The 21,795-nt window shown below is 44.4% G+C and overlaps 1 protein-coding gene across 4 annotated transcripts in view; it reads right to left on the minus strand.

Annotated features, from left to right (window-relative positions):
- SMARCA2 (SWI/SNF related, matrix associated, actin dependent regulator of chromatin, subfamily a, member 2) overlaps window positions 1–20,324 on the minus strand; it is a 177,113-nt gene extending 156,789 nt beyond the window's left edge. For 2 of the 4 annotated variants that reach the window (XM_018052037.1, XM_018052034.1), the window contains exons 1-3: window positions 17,835–18,230; window positions 6,575–6,835; window positions 2,529–2,655 (exon numbers count right to left, since the gene is read on the minus strand). In XM_018052037.1, coding sequence (XP_017907526.1) covers window positions 2,529–2,655; window positions 6,575–6,799 — 352 coding nt within the window. In that variant the 5' untranslated portion in view covers window positions 6,800–6,835; window positions 17,835–18,230. Of the gene's footprint in view, window positions 1–2,528; window positions 2,656–6,574; window positions 6,836–17,834; window positions 18,231–18,425; window positions 18,512–20,219 lie in introns of those variants that run through there. The other 2 variants (XM_018052035.1, XM_018052036.1) reach the window with 2 other exon arrangements.

The raw sequence follows: 21,795 nt of genomic DNA on the forward strand, positions 1-21,795 counted from the left end.
GAAGAAATTGCCTGAGAGTAAATATACCTTTGTCTGCAGGATGACAGTGTTGATGCAGAATCTGCTCTTTTTGAAATCTGGTTTAATTTGCTCATTTAAAAGTCGTCAAAAAATGGCAGTTTTCCTTCCCTCAGCTTCAAGGGCATTATTTCCCCAGTTTCATCCTTTTGCAGAGAGAGGCAATCAGCCTCTCTCCTTTTAATAAACTTGAGTTTTTCAAATGCCAATTTTATATGAGTTTTCTCTTTACACACACACACACACACACACACACAAAACATTAAATATTATATACTTTTCTTTGAAGGCTTTCTCTATCCAGTGGACTAAAAATAAACAATGTTATCATCAGGACCATAAGGTACACAATTTAGTATTTATTGAAGGAAATGGTTTTGCTTCTCAACCAATACCTTAAAATAACCTAATAGGTTGCTAGGTAGTTAAAGCAGGCAGTTTTCTGATCAATACTACACCTCTCTAGACTGGTATATTTATAAATGGCTTCCTACAATGGAGTTTTTAAAGATATATGTTATTATGGAGTCTAAATTCTTTTTAGCTCATTATAAGACTGCATTATACCAATACTACCTTATTCAAAAGCATATTTTAAATAATGAATTCCCCAGCTTACAAGGCACTTTACTCTTCTAGAGAAAAATATTACATTCTAATTCCAATTCTATTTAATTTAATGCAGACTTCTGCATTTCAAGTAATTATAACTTATTGAAATTATATAAAAATTAAGATCTATTTAAAAGTGTTTTTTGAATACATAAAGTTCACTTCTCTTCCTAATTGAAAAAAATTTACTAAATATCCAGTTATGTGCTAGACATTGTGCCAAGTGTTGGAAATTCCAAGAAATATCATCATTCTAGAAGTCCAAGACAGGAACCAAGCAATGAAAGAAATTTTAAGATACATAAAAGTAAAAAGCCTCACTTATGATTCATGCATTTCAAGTGTTTTCCTTTGGCGTTGTCCCAGGGCCCCACTATTAGAAGTACTGCAAAGCCAGGAGCAGACAGAGCCAGCATCTGGCTTTGAGAATCACTGAATATAACTCATCTACACCTCCTAGGTATTAAAAATGAGATCTACATTAGCTCTGTGAAGGCACCTGGCTCTTCAGAATTTAAATGATAAACCTGAAAGTATTGTCTTAATTCATTCTTACCCCTGAATGGCTCAAGTTTTTTCTTCTGTGCCTGAACAAGTCCCAATTATTCAGTCTGCTTTTCTAACATGGTCAAGATTTTACGAGTCATTTGTCACACTGACATCTGCCTACCATCAAATTTCAGATCAGAGTCTAGGATCTTCAAAAACCTGCTGGAATATTAGTGAAGATGTACTCCTATGCCTCCATGAGTTGCTGAAATGCCCCTATAGTGATTCTGAAAAGAGGTTACATTATATCTTTGGATATACTTTCCACTATCTTCAATATGCCCTCAACAATGAGAGGGAAAAGCACCCAGGAGAGGACAAAGCTGCCATATTTTGATTTGGCCACTACTGTGGGTGCAACTGTGGAGTGGAACCCTGTCCTCTATGAAGCTATACTGAAGACATACCCCCTAGTGCCTGTGACTTTGACCCTATTTGGAAACAGGATCTTTGCAGACGTAACTGAGTTAAGATGAGGTCGTACTGGATCAGGGTAGACTCTGATCCAGTGACTGGTGTCCTTATAGAAAGAACAAAGTCTGGACACACGGACATGCAGGTTAAATGTCACGTGGAGACCAGCACAGAGACTGGAATGTCAGATCTACCAGCCAAGGAATGTCAAAACAGTGCTGGCGACCACCACAAGCTAGGAAGGGGCAAAGAAGGATTCTTCCCTGAAGACTTCAGAGCAGCCACAGCCCTGCTAATATCCTGCTTTCGGACTTCTGGCCTCTAGAACTTTGGGAGAATACATTTCTATTGTTTTAAGCCAACTGGCTTGTGGCAATTTGTTATGGGAGCCCTAAGAGACTAAGATAGCCATTCCCCAGTGATGACAGGTTATTCCACTGCCAGAAAAAGTCACCTTATGAAGGAGGAGTGTACAATTCAAGGGACGTGGGTGGCTCATCCTGCTATCACCCATCCATGCTGTTGTTGGGAGGCAGACCTGGGTCCTCCTTTTGGACCTGTCACTTACTGGATATGCTAACTTATGGAAGCAAAGTAGATATTCTGAGCTTTAGCTTCTCCACCTACAAAATCGGAGTGATATAATGTATCTTACAAGATTAGGGCAAAGATTCTGCATAAAGTATGCAGTACATTTTGCAGAGTGCTTGGACACATGGTGGCCAAACTACTAGGATTTTGTAAAGAAAACTGCCCATATCAAACATAAAGTTGTGTTGGTGAGGGGGTAAGGGGAGATTTCTACAGGGAAAAGAAACCTGCCAGACCCCAGCCTTAGACAAGTTCTGTTCTTTGCAAGTCATAATTAAAATAACAATAGGAAAGATGAAAGACTATGATATGGAGCCCAAAGCAGGTATGTAGCAAACACAAACCTTGGCTATGCTGATCCATCGGACTCTGAGGAGGGCCCATTCCTGGGTGAGGTGGTCGCATAGCAGTGCCTTTCATGGATCCACAATGGATGTCTTCAACCCCCTTGTCGTGCATACCATCCATGGGCTGAAACATTTATAGGACATCAGTTAGGCACCTCTGTAAGGCACAATATTTCTATCCGGTGCTTTAAGAGCCCATCCTATAAAGTCTTCAAAATGTGGCCCAATCATCTATTATCCATATGATAGCCATATATTTTTACATTTATATTACATATATTACTATATACTACATAGATTTCATAGATGGGGGAAAAAATAAATAAAAAAGACTACACCAATAGGATCAGCAAAGCTACCTGTTAACTCAAAAGTTAAGGCTTTAAACAGTTGAAAGGTTTTTGGTTATGTCAAAACCTGCAAATAAAAATGAAGTCCTGTTGACAAGGCAGACAAATATAAGCTATTCTTCTACACCCTTTTAAGTAAGTCCTGAAACCTGCTGTATGTTGAAGTGAGTCCAAAGTCAGAATGGAAGAAGAAAGACTCTTTGAAATGTCTGTGATGATCTATTTTTTGGGTAATTTTTTTTCATCAGAGGGGAAGGAACCTATGGAAAGTTTAAAAGTTGAAACCAGAAAGTTCCATGGCAGTTGGGAAAGGAAAAACAGACAGGGTACAGCAGTGAATGGGGGTAAGCACCAAAAGGGAAAGAGGCTGAAGTAGGTGAAGCTGTACTACAGGCGGAGGAAGGAAGAAAAAAGGCGAAAGGCAGAGCTTGGCAAAGAAGAACACAGGGGCTGGAAAGAGGGCTTGAGGGCTTGAGGCCTTGGACACAACAGACACCCAAGAAACTGCCACTGAATGGACACTAATCCAATCCAGAATTGGGCAACAGAGCATGTGTTTGAGAAAGGAAAAGTCTATTCCTCCCCAAACTGGAATAGCAATTTTCAAAACAGCCTGAAAGGAATATTTCCAGGAGTTTATAGAAACCAAATGACTTTGAGCAAGAAAGTATGAGTGTTTGCAGTTTTGGAGAAAGGAAAGTTAATTTCTGCAGAGTCAAAAGCACGTACTTGAAAAGAGGAGAAATTTACCATAAAGAGGATGTTCAGAAGAAAAATGGGAAGAATTTGGTATAAAGAGTGTCTCTGAGTCTGTTAAATAGTAATAATAGAGAGGAAATCAAAGCAACGCAGCAGATGTATTTAGGCCACTTGTTTATTTATTTCCAGCAATGTTGAAAAGCAAAAAGCTGAAGCTCAGAGGGAGACGGAGGAGAAAAGACAAGGAATAAAGCTGCCTATAAAAAGATTTTCAGAAAGTGAAGCATCTGGTCAGCAGGTGTGAACTCCAGGCACGTCACCATGTCCTCACCCAGGGAATTATCTGAGGGTCTGCGGGCCGAAGAAAAGTAGGATGAGAAAATGCAGAACTTGCAGAATGAGAACAAAACAAAAAAAGAGCATCGATGGGGGTAGAGAATAGGAGAAAATGTGACAAAGATGCTAGAGAACAAAACAGAAGGGATCAGAAGATATAATTATAAATAAAAACGATTCAGAACGTAACGATGACCTAACACTTATGAATATGTTTAACTTTTAAAGGTGAGCTAAATATTTCCTTCAAATCTTACCTTTCATTTCGAAGGTGAAAGCATCCTTAAACCCTCGCAAAATTATTTCACCTACCTGTACCAAGGTTTGCAATTGACAGATCCAGTCTATAATATAATCCCCCAATTAATACAATATGAACACAAGACAATGCAATGACTTTGCTATGTCTATATATTCAGTGTGTCTCCTAATAAATATGATATGGAAAATAAGCATTTCTATACATACCTGACAAGCTAAAAACCTGTATTTAAAAGAAATCAAAAAAGCAGGGAGAGATACTGGAGATATTATAGGGCTATCCATGATATAGTTAAATGAAAAAGAAGTCTCAAAGTAATTAACAATGATGATATGATTCAATTATGGTAAAAGAAAAAAAATTTTAAATATATCACCTGAATATGCAAATCTATGCTTAGATGGTATTTTTGTTGAAGCTGGAGAAAAGTAAGGTGCAAAAAGCGTATATACAGTGCTCACTTCAGCAGCACATATACTAGAATTGGAATGATGCAAAGATTAGCATGGCACGCAAACTCATGAAGTGTTCCATATTTTTTACAAAAAGAAACGCACTTGAGTCAGTTCTAATAAGGTGGATGAACCTGGAGCCTATTATACAGAGTGAAGTAAGTCAGAAAGAAAAAGACAAATACTGTGTATTAACAAATACATATGGAATCTAGAAAGACGGTACCGACAATCCTATGTGCAGAGGAGCAAAGGAGACACAGACGTAAAAACAGACATCTGGACTCAGCGAGAGAAGGCAAGGGTGGGATGATCAGAGAGAACACCATTAACATGTGTACATTACCATACATAAAATAGATGACCAGTGAAAGTTTGGTGCAGGACACCCAAAACCAGTGCTCTGGGACAACCCAGAGGGACAGGGTGGGGAGGGAGGCAGAAGGGGGGGGTCCAGATGGCCGGGATACACATGTATACCTGTAGCTGACTCATGTTGATGTTTGGCAAAAACCATCACAATATTGTAATTATTTTCCAATTAAAATTAATTAACTAATTTAAAAACACATCATACAGTCTTAGTCAAAATTTAAGGGAAAAAAGAATGTACAATAAGCTGTTACCTGGGGTGAACCACTTATTTTATTTAGATCAATATGGTTTTACTTTTCAAAATAAGCATATATTAATTTTTTTATTTGAAAACCATCAAATAACATAAATTTGTGAAAAATGGATCTTTCCTTCCTGAGCTGCAACGCCTTACCTTAAAATTGACCTCCAGTTCTACCAATTAAAGAAAAGACTTGTACTTTTTTGCAGTAACCTTTCTGTTTCAAACCAGTATCTTCCACAATTCACCTATTTAACACCAAGAAGCATCCTCACTACCTTATCTACCTGTGATATCATCCAAAAAAGATGTAAAACGGCCATACATCTCATCAGGCCTAACCTTCAGGTAATATACAGTGGCTACTCCTACCCTTCAAAGCAAATTGTCACAGAAGATTTTGTTTGCTTTCTCAAAAGGCCATTCTCTCTGTTTCACATCTCCTACAAAGCCATAATACCAAAGTCATACCGTTATGATCATCCCCACAGCAACAACCTGAATCTCACGAACGGCAGATTATTATAACCATAATAACAACTGGGCCTGGGCTCCGCAAAATCAGAGCCCTCTTCCAAAACCAGAATAAAGCCACTTCACAGGCAGACAGCAAAGTACATTTTCAAGGATTCCCTAGAAACTGTTTTATTTCTATCAAGGCTTTTTTGAAAATATTCTTTAGGAAAAGACTCACTTTCCCTTTTCCTCTTTGGGACCTATGGGATCTTTTCAGGGAAGGGTAATTTTCAGTATGTTACTCATAGATGGTATAAGCTACTTAACAGACGTAGTTGGGGAAAAAGAGTAAGACTTAACTCCTACTTCTTCACCAAGTCAAAATACCTGCAACCCCCAATCCACAGAATCTGTCAAAGCTGCATATTATAGCTAACACTGTTTTAAAAGCCAAGAGCAAGTCTTCCTGACAGTGCAACATCTGTAACCATAAAAGAGTCTAAGAAGGTATGTTTTTAATAAGGTGAGAGTGAAAGTGAAGTTGCTCAGTTGTGTCTGACTCTTTGCGACACCGTGGACTGTAGCCCACCAGGCTCCTCTGTCCGTGGGATTCCTCGGGCAAGAATACTGGAGTGGGTTGCCATTTCCTTCTCCAGGGGATCTTCCCGACCTAGGAATCGAACCCAAGTCTCCCACATTGCAGGCAGAAGCTTGAATCTCTGAGCCACCAGGTAAGGTACAAGATAAGAAAAAAACCTAGCTGATTCTCTTGTTAACAATAGGAGAAAAAAAGAGGGGGCAGGGGTTGGTTATCAGGGATTATTAGCCATCCATGACTCAGAAGACAAGACTGGGAAGGGGAATGAACTCACCTTGTGCATCTGATGCATGCCTTCCTGAGGGAAGTCAGCAGACCCCATCGACGGCATAGGGTGTGAGACACTAGGAGGCCCAGGACTTGGCCCCATCATACTGTGGACGGAACCGGGGGATGGTCCGGGTCCTGGACTGGGCCCAAGAATGGGTCCAGGAGAGGGTCCCGGCCCTGGCGAAGGCCCCGGGTGGGGCATCGCGCCAGGGTCTGTGGGTGTGGACATCTACTTCTCCTGTCTCTGCCAGTCGGTACAGTGATACTGAGTTGGAAAGAAGAAAAGAGAAAGGGATGTTTTAAACATGATGTTAAGATCAGAATAAAACAGTTGTTAGTATTTGGTGGTGCCACTTCTGTAACAAACATCAAACAGAACTCCCCTGTCTGGTCCAGATGCTTCAGAGGGCTTATACATATCCATCTGCCCTCCTCTTTATGAAGACCACTTGTTTAAAAGAAAAAACAACTCTAAATGATTCTCCAGAAAGATATAAATCATCTAAGATGGGGAAAAAAAAAAGGCTCACTGGAGAAACTAAAATTTAACACATAAGCAGAATTCTAAGCAAGCTTGAAATTTATTACTGAAGTCAACAGATGCTCTCCATTACTTGGGCACCTTACTAGTCATTAACCGCCCCCCCAAAAAGCCGTTAAAATATAAAATTCCTAAAGACGTACCCAACCAAGACCCACTTGTGTAAGTCAATGGGCATTCAAACTTCTCAGAGATTTCTAGATAGTCAAAAGGGGGGGGGAAAGTACAATTCCATAAACTGAGAATGAAAGGGAATTGCCAGTCATGGGAAAAACAGAGGTTATGGGAGTTGGACAAATATGGGTTCAAATATCCACGTATACAATTACGCACGGAGACTAAAATGCAATAGTACACATAAAACCACAGCTCTGCGTCTGGCACAACAAGCAGTTACTCTTACTGAGCATTATTCCCCACCCCTGCCACCTCCACTGCAGCAGAAATGAATCGGAGGGACAGGTTAAGATGTGGTCCTCCCCCAAGTTAATGGATAGAAGACCACATGTACAGTTGAGGCCAGAGATTCATCCCAGCCCTCTGTGGGGTTCAAGAGTCACAAGAGAAGTCATCTATGACTCCTGGATTTCCGCACGTTGATGAGGTGCGGAAATTTCAGTTCTCCAGCAAAGCAATATACGATCTCCTACGTGCCAAGACTTCCCGGCATCCCCACTGGGGAACTGCCTCATGGGGTGGGCACAACTGAGTCTTGGATATGAGCCAAAATGACTAAATAAGCTGTTTTCTGAATTCTGATGTCTCCATGATCCAGAATGACCCCAGGATAGTCATGATGATTTATTATGTCACCTGGGGCACACACCTGTATGCACAAAATTCTGATGCCGAACTCACAAAATCCTAAATGGACGTGTGTGCCCACTGACGAGTGGCAGGGTTGAAATTAGACCATAGGGTCTTGGTCACCCACAGCGGGGCTCTGTCCACAGAGAAATGACAGGTTAGAGGGGAAACTAAAACACACACACGCACACACACACACAAAAAACCACATACACAAAACACACAACACACACATACACACACATTACTTTCATTCTTAGCTAACTACCATCACCTCTCTGTCCACAGAGAAGTGACAGGTTAGAGGGGAAACTAAAACACACACACACACACACACACACACACACACTACTTCCATTCTTAGCTAACTAAACTAAAACACACTCACACACACACAACTTCCATTCTTAGCTAACTAAACTAAAACACACACACACACACACACACACACACACACACACACACACACACACACACTCTGCTTCCATTCTTAGCTAACTACCATCACCTCTCGAGGAATCTCTAGAATGTGAGGGCCATGAGGGCAAGGACTTGCTCTTCCTTGCTCCTGTTTCCCCAGCACATCCAACCAGTGTGGAGTAAAAAACAAAACACTGAATCAACTGTAGACAAAACTGCATGAACAAACTATTAGAGTCAATTATTAAAAAGTAAAAAATTAGGAGAGCAATCAGCGTTCAAGGTATGCTCAAACAAAGAAATCTTAACAGTGGAGGCAAGGATTTGGGCCAATCTGATAAATGAATTAGGGCTAAAACAGGAAGCGATGAAAGGCTGCTTGGGAGCGATTTCGAGCAAGGGATCACTCAAACTGCTTTGCTGATACAAGAGGGGACTAAGAGAACCCAGTTCAAGTGGTTTCTAAAACAACAGGGAAGCTCGGATGGTGAATTATAGCCTTGAATTCACTAGAGAGCCAAATGTTATTATTTTCTCTTTGTGATTAACAAAGCAGGCAGAAGTAACCTTTTTTTTGGCATTCCACCCTCTCACATATACAAACACACACACACGTACACACACACACATGTTCAGTCAGCATTTTAAATTTAGGAAGCTGACGTCAATTCAGGGGTACTCCAAGTTTAAATGTTCTTTCATGTATATCAGCAAACTAATAAACCCCTTTATTTTCTAGTGAATAAAAGGAAATTGCTTACTTCCTGTTATGGTTTACCTTGAAACTGGCTTCAGTGGCTATGATGGTAAGATACCACAAGTTTGAACAATGAAGACACAAATGCTCAGTCAGCCTGGTCGTCCTACTTTTCATGTTTTATATTTTAATATCTAATGATTTTCTCCGTATATAATGATTTTCACCTGGGAATCTCATAGCAGGTTGTAATGAATGGTATATAGTCCCATAAAAACGCACATTTTTTGTTATAGGAAACTACTAAAAACTTCTTAGGGGAAAACATAGGAGATAGGAAGTAGGGAAGTATGGGTATACAGAGGAATGTTAACATGCCACATGGGAAACGTTTTCTTAAGATGAGAATCTTTAGAAGCATGCCCTTAATGCATGTGTCCATGAAATAGCATAGATGAGCACACACACAAGAAGTTAGCTCAGAGGAACAGCACAGTCTAACAAATGAGCAAGCGTGCCTCGTGCTGCCCAGCTAAGGGATCTGGACTCCTGTGCAAATTGAACGTGACTCTCTGGCTTCTGACTGGGAGCCCAGAGACCCTGGGTTCCTGTCCGCCAATCTCAGGGCCGCCACCAACCCTCAGGGTCCCGGGCAAAGCGCCTTTCTTCTGGGGCTTCTCAGTTTCCTTGGAGCTTGGAATTGGAGCATCTTAAGGCTCCCTGCATCTGCCAATCCATGACTTGCAGCATCTCCTGATTCCTCCAGTCTTCCGTGTGGGGGCACTCATCAGTGACCCTCCCAGCAGGACCTGGGATTCGTGCTGTCCCACCATCCCCCAAAGATGCACCCAAAGAGGAGCACCTTTCAGAGATGAGGGCACCGTCCTGGCCTCCTTTTCCTTCCTCGTCGTTTCTGATGGCAACTTCATTATACAGCTCCAAGACCTAATCAGACTTTCTCACAGTGTAAAACAACTTGGGGGTGGAGATTACAAAGAGGGGCGAGTCTTGAGCAGAGGTGCAGGTCATGCCTAAGTCCCCGTGGTTAAGATTGAAAGTCCAGTACTGATCAAGCCATCTTCTCCCTCACCCATCCTCCTCACCCCTCTGCCCAGAAATCCAAAGCCTTTTCTTCTTTCTTCCAAGCACTGATGAAGTGAGGTAGATGGGGTGGTGATGGTGGGGTTGGGGGCAGGATGAATGCGGGAGAGGCTACAGCTCTGGTTACCTTGATGGGGCGGGAGCTCTTGGTCTCTCCACAAAGTTAACACTCAAAATCTATTTTTATCTGGTGTTGGAGGGGGAGGGGGTGAGTTTTACATAGTCACCAAAAAGAACGACCTGTTCCACAATTACGTGGCCAATATAATGAAGAGAATGCGTGTGTGTGAGGAGGAGAAACACACAGACAGGGCCATACACTGGCACTGCCAACACCACCCCCGCCTCCATCCTCCCTGCAACGCTTCCCTCTGCCTCACACCAGCACTCCCTGAGGGCCAGGCCGCTGTGTTCTTAGCCAAGAATTTTTCAGCAGTACACCCTGTCTTTTTTCGTCCTGACCCTGCCTTTACAACCGTGGAGTGTGTGCTTTTAAAAATAAAAGTCGTTGGTGCTTCCCACAACTCCAGCCACCGCAGACATCTTCCCTCTGCCCGAACCTCCTTCCTCTCCCCTTTGCAGAAAGCACGAAAGCCCCTGGGCACACCCATCTGCATATTAAAAGAAGTTCAACTTCATGGAATTTTAAGGGTCACCAGTCCAACCAAGACAACCAGCAACAAAACATCTACCTTTGTGGTTTACTCCAATCAGCTGAAAGACCTCTATGCCTGCAGTAATACTTAACAACACACCCCTACGGGCTGAATCATTTTAGTGACTTGACTTGAGGACACATCTTGTTATGTCCCCGTTTAAAACAGGAGAGCGCAAAAGGACCACAGAGCTTGCCCAAAGTCTCATCTGTGGGTGACTTTATCTCTTGACTCCGGGCCCATTACCAAGTCAGGGCAACATCAGGCAAGCCAGGCCGTCCACCAGTGTGTAGAGCTGTCACTCAGGTTGGGCAAAATGCGCAGGGTGCAGAAACAAAGATGGAAACAGGGGGAGGTGCCGCAATGGGATTAGGGTGTGGCTATGATCATATGTTAATGTATGAAGGGACAGAGAAGCGAAGAAAAGCCCTTGAGAAAATATGAGGCAGAGACAAAGTTATGAACTTAAGAGGATGGTGATATTTAATCAAAGAACCGGAAGATCTGTATTACTGATCTATTCTCAAATGTCCTGACTTTCCCTGGGCACAAGGCATGAAGGATGTACAAGAATGACCAGAGGGCTTACCCCACAGCTCAGCAAGTCTGATGGGGAAACAAGACTTATCCATACATAGCAGCGAGAAAAACACAAACAAACAAACAAATAAGCAAGCTTCAAGACCAGAAGGGGTTGAGCCGGAGTGTCCATTGCAGTCACAGGCAGAACAGAGGATTTACATCTCAGAGGGCAGAGGCAAGAGAAGGGAATTAAGGGAGGCTTCATGGATAAGGTGGTGCTTCAGTGAGGGCTTGAAGTAGATAATAAACGTGTTTACAAGAAACTGTGGTTTTCTAGTCACAGAAAAAGTTTGGGGAAACAGAACCATCTTGACTAGACAATGCTTCTTAAATAACTGTTCGCCAAACACAATAAGGAAGAGTGGGGGAACGTGGGCTCTCCAGCAGACCTTTATCACTGCTGTGTTTACAGAAAGACATACGGGCAAGGGCCAAAGGTGGAATATTAGAAATAAAAGTTAGGCCCAGTTCATTACCTTAAAAATCACTCTTTTAAAAGTTTTTTGGCTGTTATGGAGAATGATAAGGCTCAGGAGAGAGTTAAGATAAGAGTTCTTTTTATGTCTGTTTGCTGATTCAGACCTTCTCCCCCGATCCTGAAGGATTTCTTGTTTTCTCTGTAGCTTTCTCTACAAATGAATTGATAATCCCCCCACAAGAAGTAACAACTTCCCTGGAGCTGGAACACAAGTGCTGCTGTTCTTGATGGGTGAGCGGAGAGTCGGTAAAAATAGCGAGGAAGATAAAAGAAATAAACCGACCTGAAGTTTCGTTTTTAGAGGCCAAGGCTGTCTGGATAGGTGGTGAAATATCCCCAAAGCCCTCCTGCTTCTTGGCCTGAGACGTGCAACTTTAAACAGTGCATGATATGATTTGTGCCACAGATAAAAACCACACTGGACTTAGAGAGTATTCTACGTGGCTGGCCCGAAACTCTAAAGAAGCTTGGAAAACAGCTTTCTCCATTCAAAGTCAGTTTACCATTCAAAGTTGAGGAGGTTTTAAAAAGTGGTTGGGTGAAAAGTGTGCTGTGTTTTCTGGGCTTCTGTGAACTCCTCATCGTTGAGTCAAGGGGACAAATTAGGATGTGAGCTGCCGCCCTTACTTGGAATAAAAAGCCCTGGGACAGTCCTTGCCCGGAGCCAGACCTGGCAAGGGCCCCGAGGCAGATCCGTGCAGGACAAGAGAGAACAACCAACTTCAAGGGCTAATTACAGCCCCATGAGCCCCAGGCACTGCCTCAACAAGAGCTGGGCTCTTGACTCTACGACCCTGCACATACCATGAGCTGCCTTCTCAGAAGCATCTACCTGGGATGCAATTTGATGATCTCTTCGGTGAGGGCAGCCCATGTTTCCACAAAGGAAACATTATTTTAAGCAGGGTGTTTATGAGAAAACTCAAAGTACTAGAAGCCCCTCAACAACAAAGCCCTCAGGTAGAGAGCACCTGTCTAACTCCCAAACTTGTGTCCACAGGTAATCACAGGTAATCACAGATAACTATCACTTCTCAAACTTAGCTCAACCCAAACTGCCAGGCAACTGGTCAAAAACCAAACAGACAAACCAAGGAGCTAGTAGCAAAGTGTGACACTCCTGAAATCTAATTTGTGTATACACCCACCCATCCTTCCTAGGTTCTGTAGGCCCCTTCGCAAGGCAGCCTCATCTGGGATGCCAACAAGAATCAATGATAGCCACTTCCTTCTCTGTTAGCTAAGATAATTTTATTTATACACTAAACACGCATATATTTTAAAACCTTTTTCTGGTTGACATGGTGCATGCTGACTGAGCAGCAAAACTTGACCATTATGCGCTGAATGAAACTTGGTTATGTGATAGACTAGCTTTGATATGCCCAACTTTCACAGCAGCAACAAAAATTCAAGCACAAACCCTTCAAGTTCATTGCAGTTAAAATGAATAATGGTCATTTACAGTGTTAATAATTAATGCTATTAAAAAATAAATCACAGAGTGGTTTATTTGACTCCTGAATTTCAAATTCTCTTTTACAAAACTGGTGTAACAGCAGCCAGCTACAACCTCAATTTTGATATGAAGCAAATAAAATATTCCATACGAAAACACTTTGTGAGCTATCGTAGAAGAATGTACATCATCACGCGGATCCTTCTAAAGGCTTCAATTTCCAACCTCGACTTGCATTCACAATCTGCTAGATAGCTCTACTTTTTGTTCATGAATTCCATTGCTCCGAACTTCTGAGAGAAGACTCCAGCCCATGCCGGATAAAAAATTCATGCTTTCCCCTGGAAAGCAAGTCTTTCTACCTTCTCCAACTTTATCTTTTGAAAATTCTTCTAACTGGAACCTCTTGCTCTGGGCAAGCAGGTCAAAACTGGTCCATTGGTCTTCTCACAGTTTTTTTTAGGCTTGGTGCCTGTGATCTCAGGGTTTTCTTCCGATCTCAGATGATCAGCTCCCAGGGCCCTCACCCTTGGCCTCCTCTGGCCACAATCTTACCCCATTGTGAAGAATATCTGCCCTGGGGACTCAAGAGAGCTCACCCAGATCTCTCCCTGGATCACGCGATCAGTGTGGTTTACAATTCACTATGCATACGTGTTCAGGCACATTCTTTAAAAGACATAAATTCTCAATTGCAGATCATTAATTTTTTAAGGAAGTATAGACCGCTTAATAGCATTTTAGTACATGTAGGAATACAGCACAACAGAAAACTGCCAAATAATTGCAAATATTTGCAATGTTATTATTTGCCCAGCTTTCCTCATGTACATTAAAGTTCAAGTTCAATGACTTAACTCCTGGTAGGATGATAAAAACTGGACAATACAATCTCAAGTAGGTAAAGAAACATACAGTTATCCTAAAGAAGAAAACAGGATCCTAACATAAACTGATATAGAATTTCCCTTGGACTTCTGTTCACCTGTAAAATAACATACCGCAATGCTTTCTGGTCAGAGGTTTGGGGTTTTTTTTTTTCTATTTTTAAGTAATTTTAATTCCCCAATTCTGAATTCAGGTTAAACAAAATGACAAAAGGAGAGGGGACTTATTATTTAATAGTTTTTAAACCTTAAATTTTATTTCAACTTCTAGCAACTTCATTCATCTACAGAAGGGTCACCCCATATTTAAATTAGGTCCATTTCTAAAACATTTTTAAAATATTAGTGCTTGCACAGAGGTAAACGATGTATCAGTGGAAGATTGATGCTTACACACCTAACACTACATAGAATACTGTGTTATTTTTAAAGGTATAAAATTCTACAGGCATATTTCCTGATGATCACTGAATGTTCTGAAAGTCTCATATCTAATAAAACATCACAATTCACAGTAGGCTTCAGTTACATAATAAGTACAATGAAGTCCAGAAGGCCACCACTTATGTTCATATTTCAGTCAAAAATCCTGTATTTCGTATCTAAAGCATAACTCTAAATGATTGAGTTAATGACTTTTTCTCTCATAATTAAAATTAAATAATGTTTATATCCAACAATCAAAAAATTCAGCTATGTAGCTCCTGAATTTCATCAGCTGTGCTATACGTTTTGCTAACTATAAGTATTCAAGTATCTTTCACGGTATCTTTAAAATTTCTAATATATCTAAACATTTTCAAAGAAAAGGGCTATATTAATACGAAGGGGAAAAGTAAAAATAAATAGCAATAAAGTTGTAAAATTTTCCAAACCCTGGTTGCAAGATCCCACTTAACTTGGTGATAAATATCTTTTAGGCAAATATATATGCTATGCTTCATAATGGCTCTGGAAGAACTAAGTTCTAAGACTTCTATATTCGCTGGTATAGTCATGACTTTCTATGTAGAAAAGGTAAACACCTCAGGCCTTCCTAAATAATCTACCAAATAACTTGCCACCACCTGTATTTTATTTTCAACTACTCACAGAATGATCCATGACTTTATTAACTGGCTAGAGATTAAAGTTCCATAAACAAACACTTCCAAAGATGACAGAAAATTCAGCATCCACTATTGTTCAAAACCACCTACAGAATATGTTTAAGAAAAAGGAGCAATCATTCTTTTATAGAAAAAAAATGGACAGGAAAAAAATCAGAAGTAGCTCCCGAAAAATGGCTTTTCACATTAGGGAAATTTTTTCATCTGTTCACCAGAAATACTGCAGAAGAGAAAAGTGACTCATTTATATAAAGTTTCTAAGGCCACTCGTGTTAAGCAACAAATTGTCCCTGACTTCTCTAAAATCATCCTGCCCAGAAACAGTGAAAATCAAAACTTTTGGTGACTAAATCAGGTCTGACCAATCTCAATATGCTGGTGTAGGGAAACACTCCTTAGCATTATATTTGTGACAATTCAGTTCTCATGGCACCATGTCAAGATGTCATAAACACTGATTTATTATTTCTCGGGAGTATCAAAAAGCTGCTGACCTAGGAGAGTTTGACAAAGGCCTTGTTTACAAAGGAAGACTTCTAAAGGGGAAAAAAAAAAACAACTCAACATGAAAACACTGGAGGATGGCACCACTTTTATAATATATGAAAGTCTTCTCTTTCATGGACTTGTTTCAATACATAATAAGCCCTTAAAATGAAATGTCAAAATATTACCAGAATATAAAGGGTACCACAATGATCTCTGAGAAAAGCATGAGATGTGCTTTTATGTTATCTTAAACTTCATCAAAGAAAAAAGTTTTAAATAATTATCTCTTTGCCGAAGCGTTGCTTTCTAGTTATAATGCCAGAAATATTTTAAACAGAATCCAAACACTAACAGTATAACAGAAGCAAAGGCATTTTTGGGTTTTTTTGGTCAATTCCAAGCCTCAGGTGTTGGTCAAAGCACTTTTTAAGAAACTTGACGAGAAATGCTCAAAAACCACTTAAAAAAACCGAACAAAAGAAAAGATCTAAGGCTGCTTTGAACACACTCTGGTGGTGAATATTTTCTGTGAAACCCCACAGAGCAGCTAGTCCCTGAATTGGGATGTAACTGATGTCACTCAGGAGAAAAAAGCTTCATGGAAGGAGGCACCCTCTCACCTCTGCCAATTTTTTAAGGGTTCAGATACCCCAAACTCCTCTGATTTATTTTACAATATTCTTCACCTGACTTTTCTCTTTAATGCCCCCAACAAGGTAGAGGAGTGGCTGTATACAGGTTTGCTTTTCTACTTCAAGTCACATCCATAAATATCTTTGATACCTAACGGTATCTCCAAATCTCTTCCCACCAGCAAACACTCAAGTTGTTAGGAAGCTTTAAAAAAAAAAAAAAAACTGTCTAGGAGAATAAAAGGACAATTAGATTCCTAAAAGAGAAAAAGGTGTTTTATCTGCATAACAATTCACCAACTTGGATTCAAACCTCTGCCACACCTCTTAACAATTCACCAGGAAGCTAGGGGTAAGCTAGAAGCCTAGCACAGCTATTATAGGCAAACAAGCCTGGGGCAGTGGTCCTGCAAATAAGATAATACTGAAACATTTGAATGTGCCAGTGTTAAGCATATACACACAACCAACACTGGGCATGGCTTTTGTTTCAGTACAGTTCTCAGAGGTTTCTGAGTCTTACTTAACACGCTTAGATAGACATTTTCTTCCATTCAGTAACGAAAACAACAATCTTTCTGTGCCTACAAGCATTCTCTTCCAACAAGCATGGCACATCCAGGTGTAAATTAAAAAGTCCTTTGAAATGGAAGTTGAAATTTTAACTCTGCTACTGATGATACAGATGTCTTCCTTATGCTCTAACATCACACACAGTTAGGAACACAGTCTGCATAATAACCAGGAGATTAAGGATAGCACCTCTCAATAATATACTGACCCAGGTCGCTTTACTTTTTCAAATGCACCAAGCTCCATTAGGTTGAGAACGGAAAGAAGAAAAGGAAGGGGAGGGGGGGACCTTGCAAAACTCTCCCAAAAGTTATATAAACAAAGGAGGGGAGAAGCCCAGTATGGGCTTTGCACCCGTGTGCTACTAAAATTACATAACACCCGCTGCAGACATTAAGGAAGGAATGGATTCTGCACAACACCCCCATCCCCCTCGACTCCCATGCCTGCCTTCTGCTCTTCAAAAACCCAAACGCCTGGCAGGACCAAGCGGACGACTTTGAATATTTAATTTCTGGAGTAAATCCGGCAAAAGCTGGAGGCACGTTTAAGGCCTGAAGTTTGAATGTGCAACAGCCCCGGAGCAGAGCGACTCCACTCTCCGGACCCGGAGGAGAAAGAACTGACAAGGGACAGCAGCCAGCAAGGCCTTCTTCCCCTCGCGGTGCCTCCCGCTGGAAAGTTTTCCACGCGATCGATCGGAGGGCCGGGAGCCGGCTTCTCCCGCCCGCCTGACTTTGCAAGAAAGCCTGACCCGGAGACCGGAGGGGGCCGGGAGGGAAAGAACTGGAAAGCTCCGCACCCGGCAGGCGGCGGAGGCTCAGGCTCCTTACCTGGGGGACACGGAACAAAAAGAGGCGCGGGGCTAGCCTAGCCTGCTGTGGCGGCCCTGCCGGCGGCGGGAGCGGGTCTCCCCGCCCAAGCCCTAGGCCGGCGCTGGAGCCCGCGGCCCGGCCCCCGCAGCCGCTGCCGCTTCCTCCCTCGCGCGCGTCATGTCACGGCGATCAAACATGTCTGTGTGCGCTTCGCTGCTGTGACTTCCTGATTCTCCGCTGCTCGCGCGCGCACACTCACAGCCACACGCACACGCCACCCCCACCACTCCTCCACCACCAAACCTCGCCTTGTCCTCCCGCGGCTCCCGGGCAGGGCACGAGCAGGAGCAGCTGCCCGCGCCGCTGCTCGCGACGCACCGGCCCGAGCGCGCACAACACACACTCACACTCACGCGCAGACACACTCGCGCCGGCCCCGAGGGCGCCGAGACGCGAGCTGCGGGAGCTCGCCGCCCCCTCCCACCCTCCCTCCTTCCTTAGTCTCCCTGCCAAACTTTTTTTTTTTCCTGCCTGATCCACGTCCAACTTCCCTCCACCCGCCACCCCCACCACCCCCCCTACCAGCAGTCCGGCCAGCCCCGGGCTCACCAGGATCGGCTGCAAACTGCAACCAGGATAAAAATAATAATGCAATCCAGGCGGTGGAGGCGGGGGCGAGTGCGCAGACACTGGCGGGAGGCAATTTCCCCGCGTGTGCCGGAAACCGGTCCGAGTGTCGGGACCCAGGAGCGGTTGTCCCCCTGGAGCCCTTACTGCTGCGCCCCGCCCCGCGCGGTGCAACTGCGCCCAGGCTGCGAGGCCTGGTGCAGGGGACCCAGGGCGCCCCACTTGGTGTGCGCCCGCAGACAGAGGGTGACTAGGGGCTGGCGCGCCGGACTGGTTATTTGGGGAAGTGCATCGCGACACCTTTGCAGATGGCATGGCCGTGTTTTGCAACGCAACCGGGAGGAGGGAACACGGCGAGATGGAGGGGGAAGCAGAGGAGGGAGTAAACCAGGTTGGGATGGGAATAAAGCAAACTCGAAAGCAGGGAACAAGAAGGAAGCGGTGCGTGTCATCTCTGGGGGCAGGCTCCCTCCCGGTCTCCCCGCCTTCTGCCCTCACCAGCCTCCCCACTCGCCCCCCACCCCCTACCCCGCGCCAGCCCTTCCCTTCTACAGCGAACACCACAGCACAGGGTGCGCGCGGGTCCTGTTTGTGACAGTAAGGCAGAGAGGATTATCCGGATCATGGCCTCCCCGGCCCGCAGCCACCGTGGCTCTCCTGGGCCCGGGTGCTCCCCTAGCATCCGGATGATCGCCGGCGACCCACGCCCGAGGTTCCGGCAGCCCAAGCTAGGGGAAGATGCAGACCAAAAGAAAACAAACCCGAGAAGGCGGAGGGCAGGATAACAGCCCAATGAGCACCTCCGACCTCCTTCTTCAGGACCTCCTCCCTCCTTTCCTCCCTCCCAGCAGTGTGGTCGCGGCTGGACACCCCGAACTTCAACACCCGAGCCCGCGCGGCCACCAGGTACCAGGGGCAGGGTCGTCCGCAGTGCCCCGGGTGCAGACCCCCGGCAGCCCCTTTGCCTAAAGACCTGCCTACCGGTCAGCGTACCCATCCCTGCTCGCAAAGTGGAGGTGACACCTCCGATCCCGCACGCAGCGGCCCGGCGGCGGTGGCTGCCACTGCCTCGGCGAGCCAGCTCCGGCTTCTCCCACCGTGACCAGCTCCTGTCTCCGCAGCCGGAGCCCTTTAAACAATTTAGTCCCAGGGAAGCTGGTGGCAGCCGCGTTCGTTGGCGCCCAGCCGTCAGCCCGGGCTCCTCGCCCTCTCCTCCCGCTCCCCTTCCAACTCTTCCCGGGAGGACTGCTCTAGTAGAACCGTAGCGTTTCCATACTCTTCCCGATCCTCCTGCCACCTCCTCCCCCCAACCCCAGTTTTTAAGGGAATGAGGGGATTGCAACCTTGCCGAGTGTGTGTGTGTGTTGCAACCTTCCGTTGGCAGCGCATCACTGATTGCCTACCTAAGGTCAAGGCTGTGGTTTGTTGGGATTTTCCTCCCCTTGCATCCTTGAAGTAGTAATTATTACTATTATTATTAGAACAGCAAGCTTCGGTTGAAACTTTCGCGTTTCTTCCACTGCTGCCCGGGAGCTGTCGTTAAGAGCATTCCACCTGAGGCCCGCGGGGTAGGAGGCGGGCTTTTTTTGTTGTTGCTGCGGCGGTTGGCCCGCCTGTTTGTTTTGGTCTCCGTGCATGCACAATAAATAATAATTAGGTTAATAATGAATAATCCCCGGCGAAGGCGGCGCGGTGCCGGAGGGGTTTGTGCAGCGGCTGCAGCCCGGAGGCCGGAGGGAGGGGAAAGAGGAAAAAGGAGTTGTAAGTTATATTTACCTTGCTCGCGAGGAGTGTGCTGGCTGAATCTCTTCCCTCTCTGAGTCACCCAGAGTACAGAAACAGAGGGAGAGAGGACTAGATTATGAATATGACTTCATTGATGACAGCCATCCCCTCCTCTTCCTAAACTCCGGCTCCGCCCCGCGTCCCACCCTCACCGCCTCCGCGGGCGCCGGAAGACGCGCCGCAGTTGGTCCAGAGCGCCGCTCCTCCCTGCCCGCCCGGGCGCGGGTTGGCGGGAAGTGCCTGTCACTCGCCCCGCTCGGCGACTCCCGGAGCTCTGGGAGGGAGGAGGGGGCGGTGTGCAAGAATGTGGATCGAGACAGCTCTACAGTATGCGTGGATGTGTGTGTGTCTGCAAGGCGCCGGCTCCCTGGCCGTGTTTGTGCCTGGAGCAGAAAAACTGCGCAGGACGCTGAAAGCCCCAAGCCCTGATGGAGGGAGTTGGGCGCCCGTTATCCTTCCCCGGCAGTCTTCCGGGGCCCCTGCCGGCCTCCTCGCGGGAGGCTGGGAAGCGGAGGAGGCTAAGTGAAAGGGAGGGCAGCCGTAGTAATAGCGCGTAGTAGTTTAGGGGTATGGGAAGAAGGTGCTGGAATTTAACTGTGCCTCTGCCTGCCAGAGCGAGCCTGCGGAGGTAAAGGGAGGGGACGGGGGGAAGGCTCCAAGTGGCACCCAAGCTGTTTGTAGCACTGTGTTGACCATGAAAAAAAAAAAAAAAACAGGCATCGACGTGCTGCCCGAAACTTTTTCTCCCCCACCCCGCCCCCCACCCAAGGCTGTAATTATAAATCTGTTCCTTTTCTCCCCCGTAAAAAGGAAGCAGGGCACAAAGAACATTCCTGCCAAATCTGTCTCTTTTCTAAAGGACTGCAAGCTTCCAAATGCCAATGAGGGAAAAACAGCTGAGAGGCTGAACGCTTTATAAATAAACCCGCCCTAACCCCTGTGTTGACTCTGTGGACCAGACACAGCACTTTGACCTTCCCTCACCTATCATCTTCCTGTAAGATATATACCAAAAAAAAAAAAGGAAAACAACCTCTTGGGGGCGGGCGGGCGATAGGGGGTAGTTAAAGCATGGAATCTGCTTTTGATTTAAGATAGGTAATAAATCTCTTATTCTCTCCCGTCCGTCGTCTCTTCACCCCCAGCCCACATTTAAGACCAGTTACGGTTGCAGACAGCAAACTGCTGGCGCTTGGTGGGTTTGAGACCTCTCCTTCCTATTTTCCTTGAAATACAGTACTTTGGCTGGATGAATAGGTCAGCGTTTGCTGAGAGAATTTTATTTTATTTTATGAAGTGTGAAAGAATGTTAGGAGATTTTAAATCAGGGGCCTATTATTTTAGACTTAGATGAATGTAGGTGCTTGACTCAACATTAAAACTGTTCCTATATGGTAGTGTTATTAAAAGTATGACATAGCCCTTATTTTGTAATGTAACGGTTTAAATTACTCATGCAAAGTGCACTGTGACTATTTGGTTCAAGATTTCTCCCCCCTAGAGTAAAATCCTATTTTAACACCATTTTACTATTGCGAAATTGGCTCTATTTGGGCAACTGGGTCTG

The sequence above is a fragment of the Capra hircus genome, chromosome 8, assembly GCF_001704415.2.
Source record: "Capra hircus breed San Clemente chromosome 8, ASM170441v1, whole genome shotgun sequence".
Lineage (NCBI taxonomy): Eukaryota > Metazoa > Chordata > Mammalia > Artiodactyla > Bovidae > Capra > Capra hircus.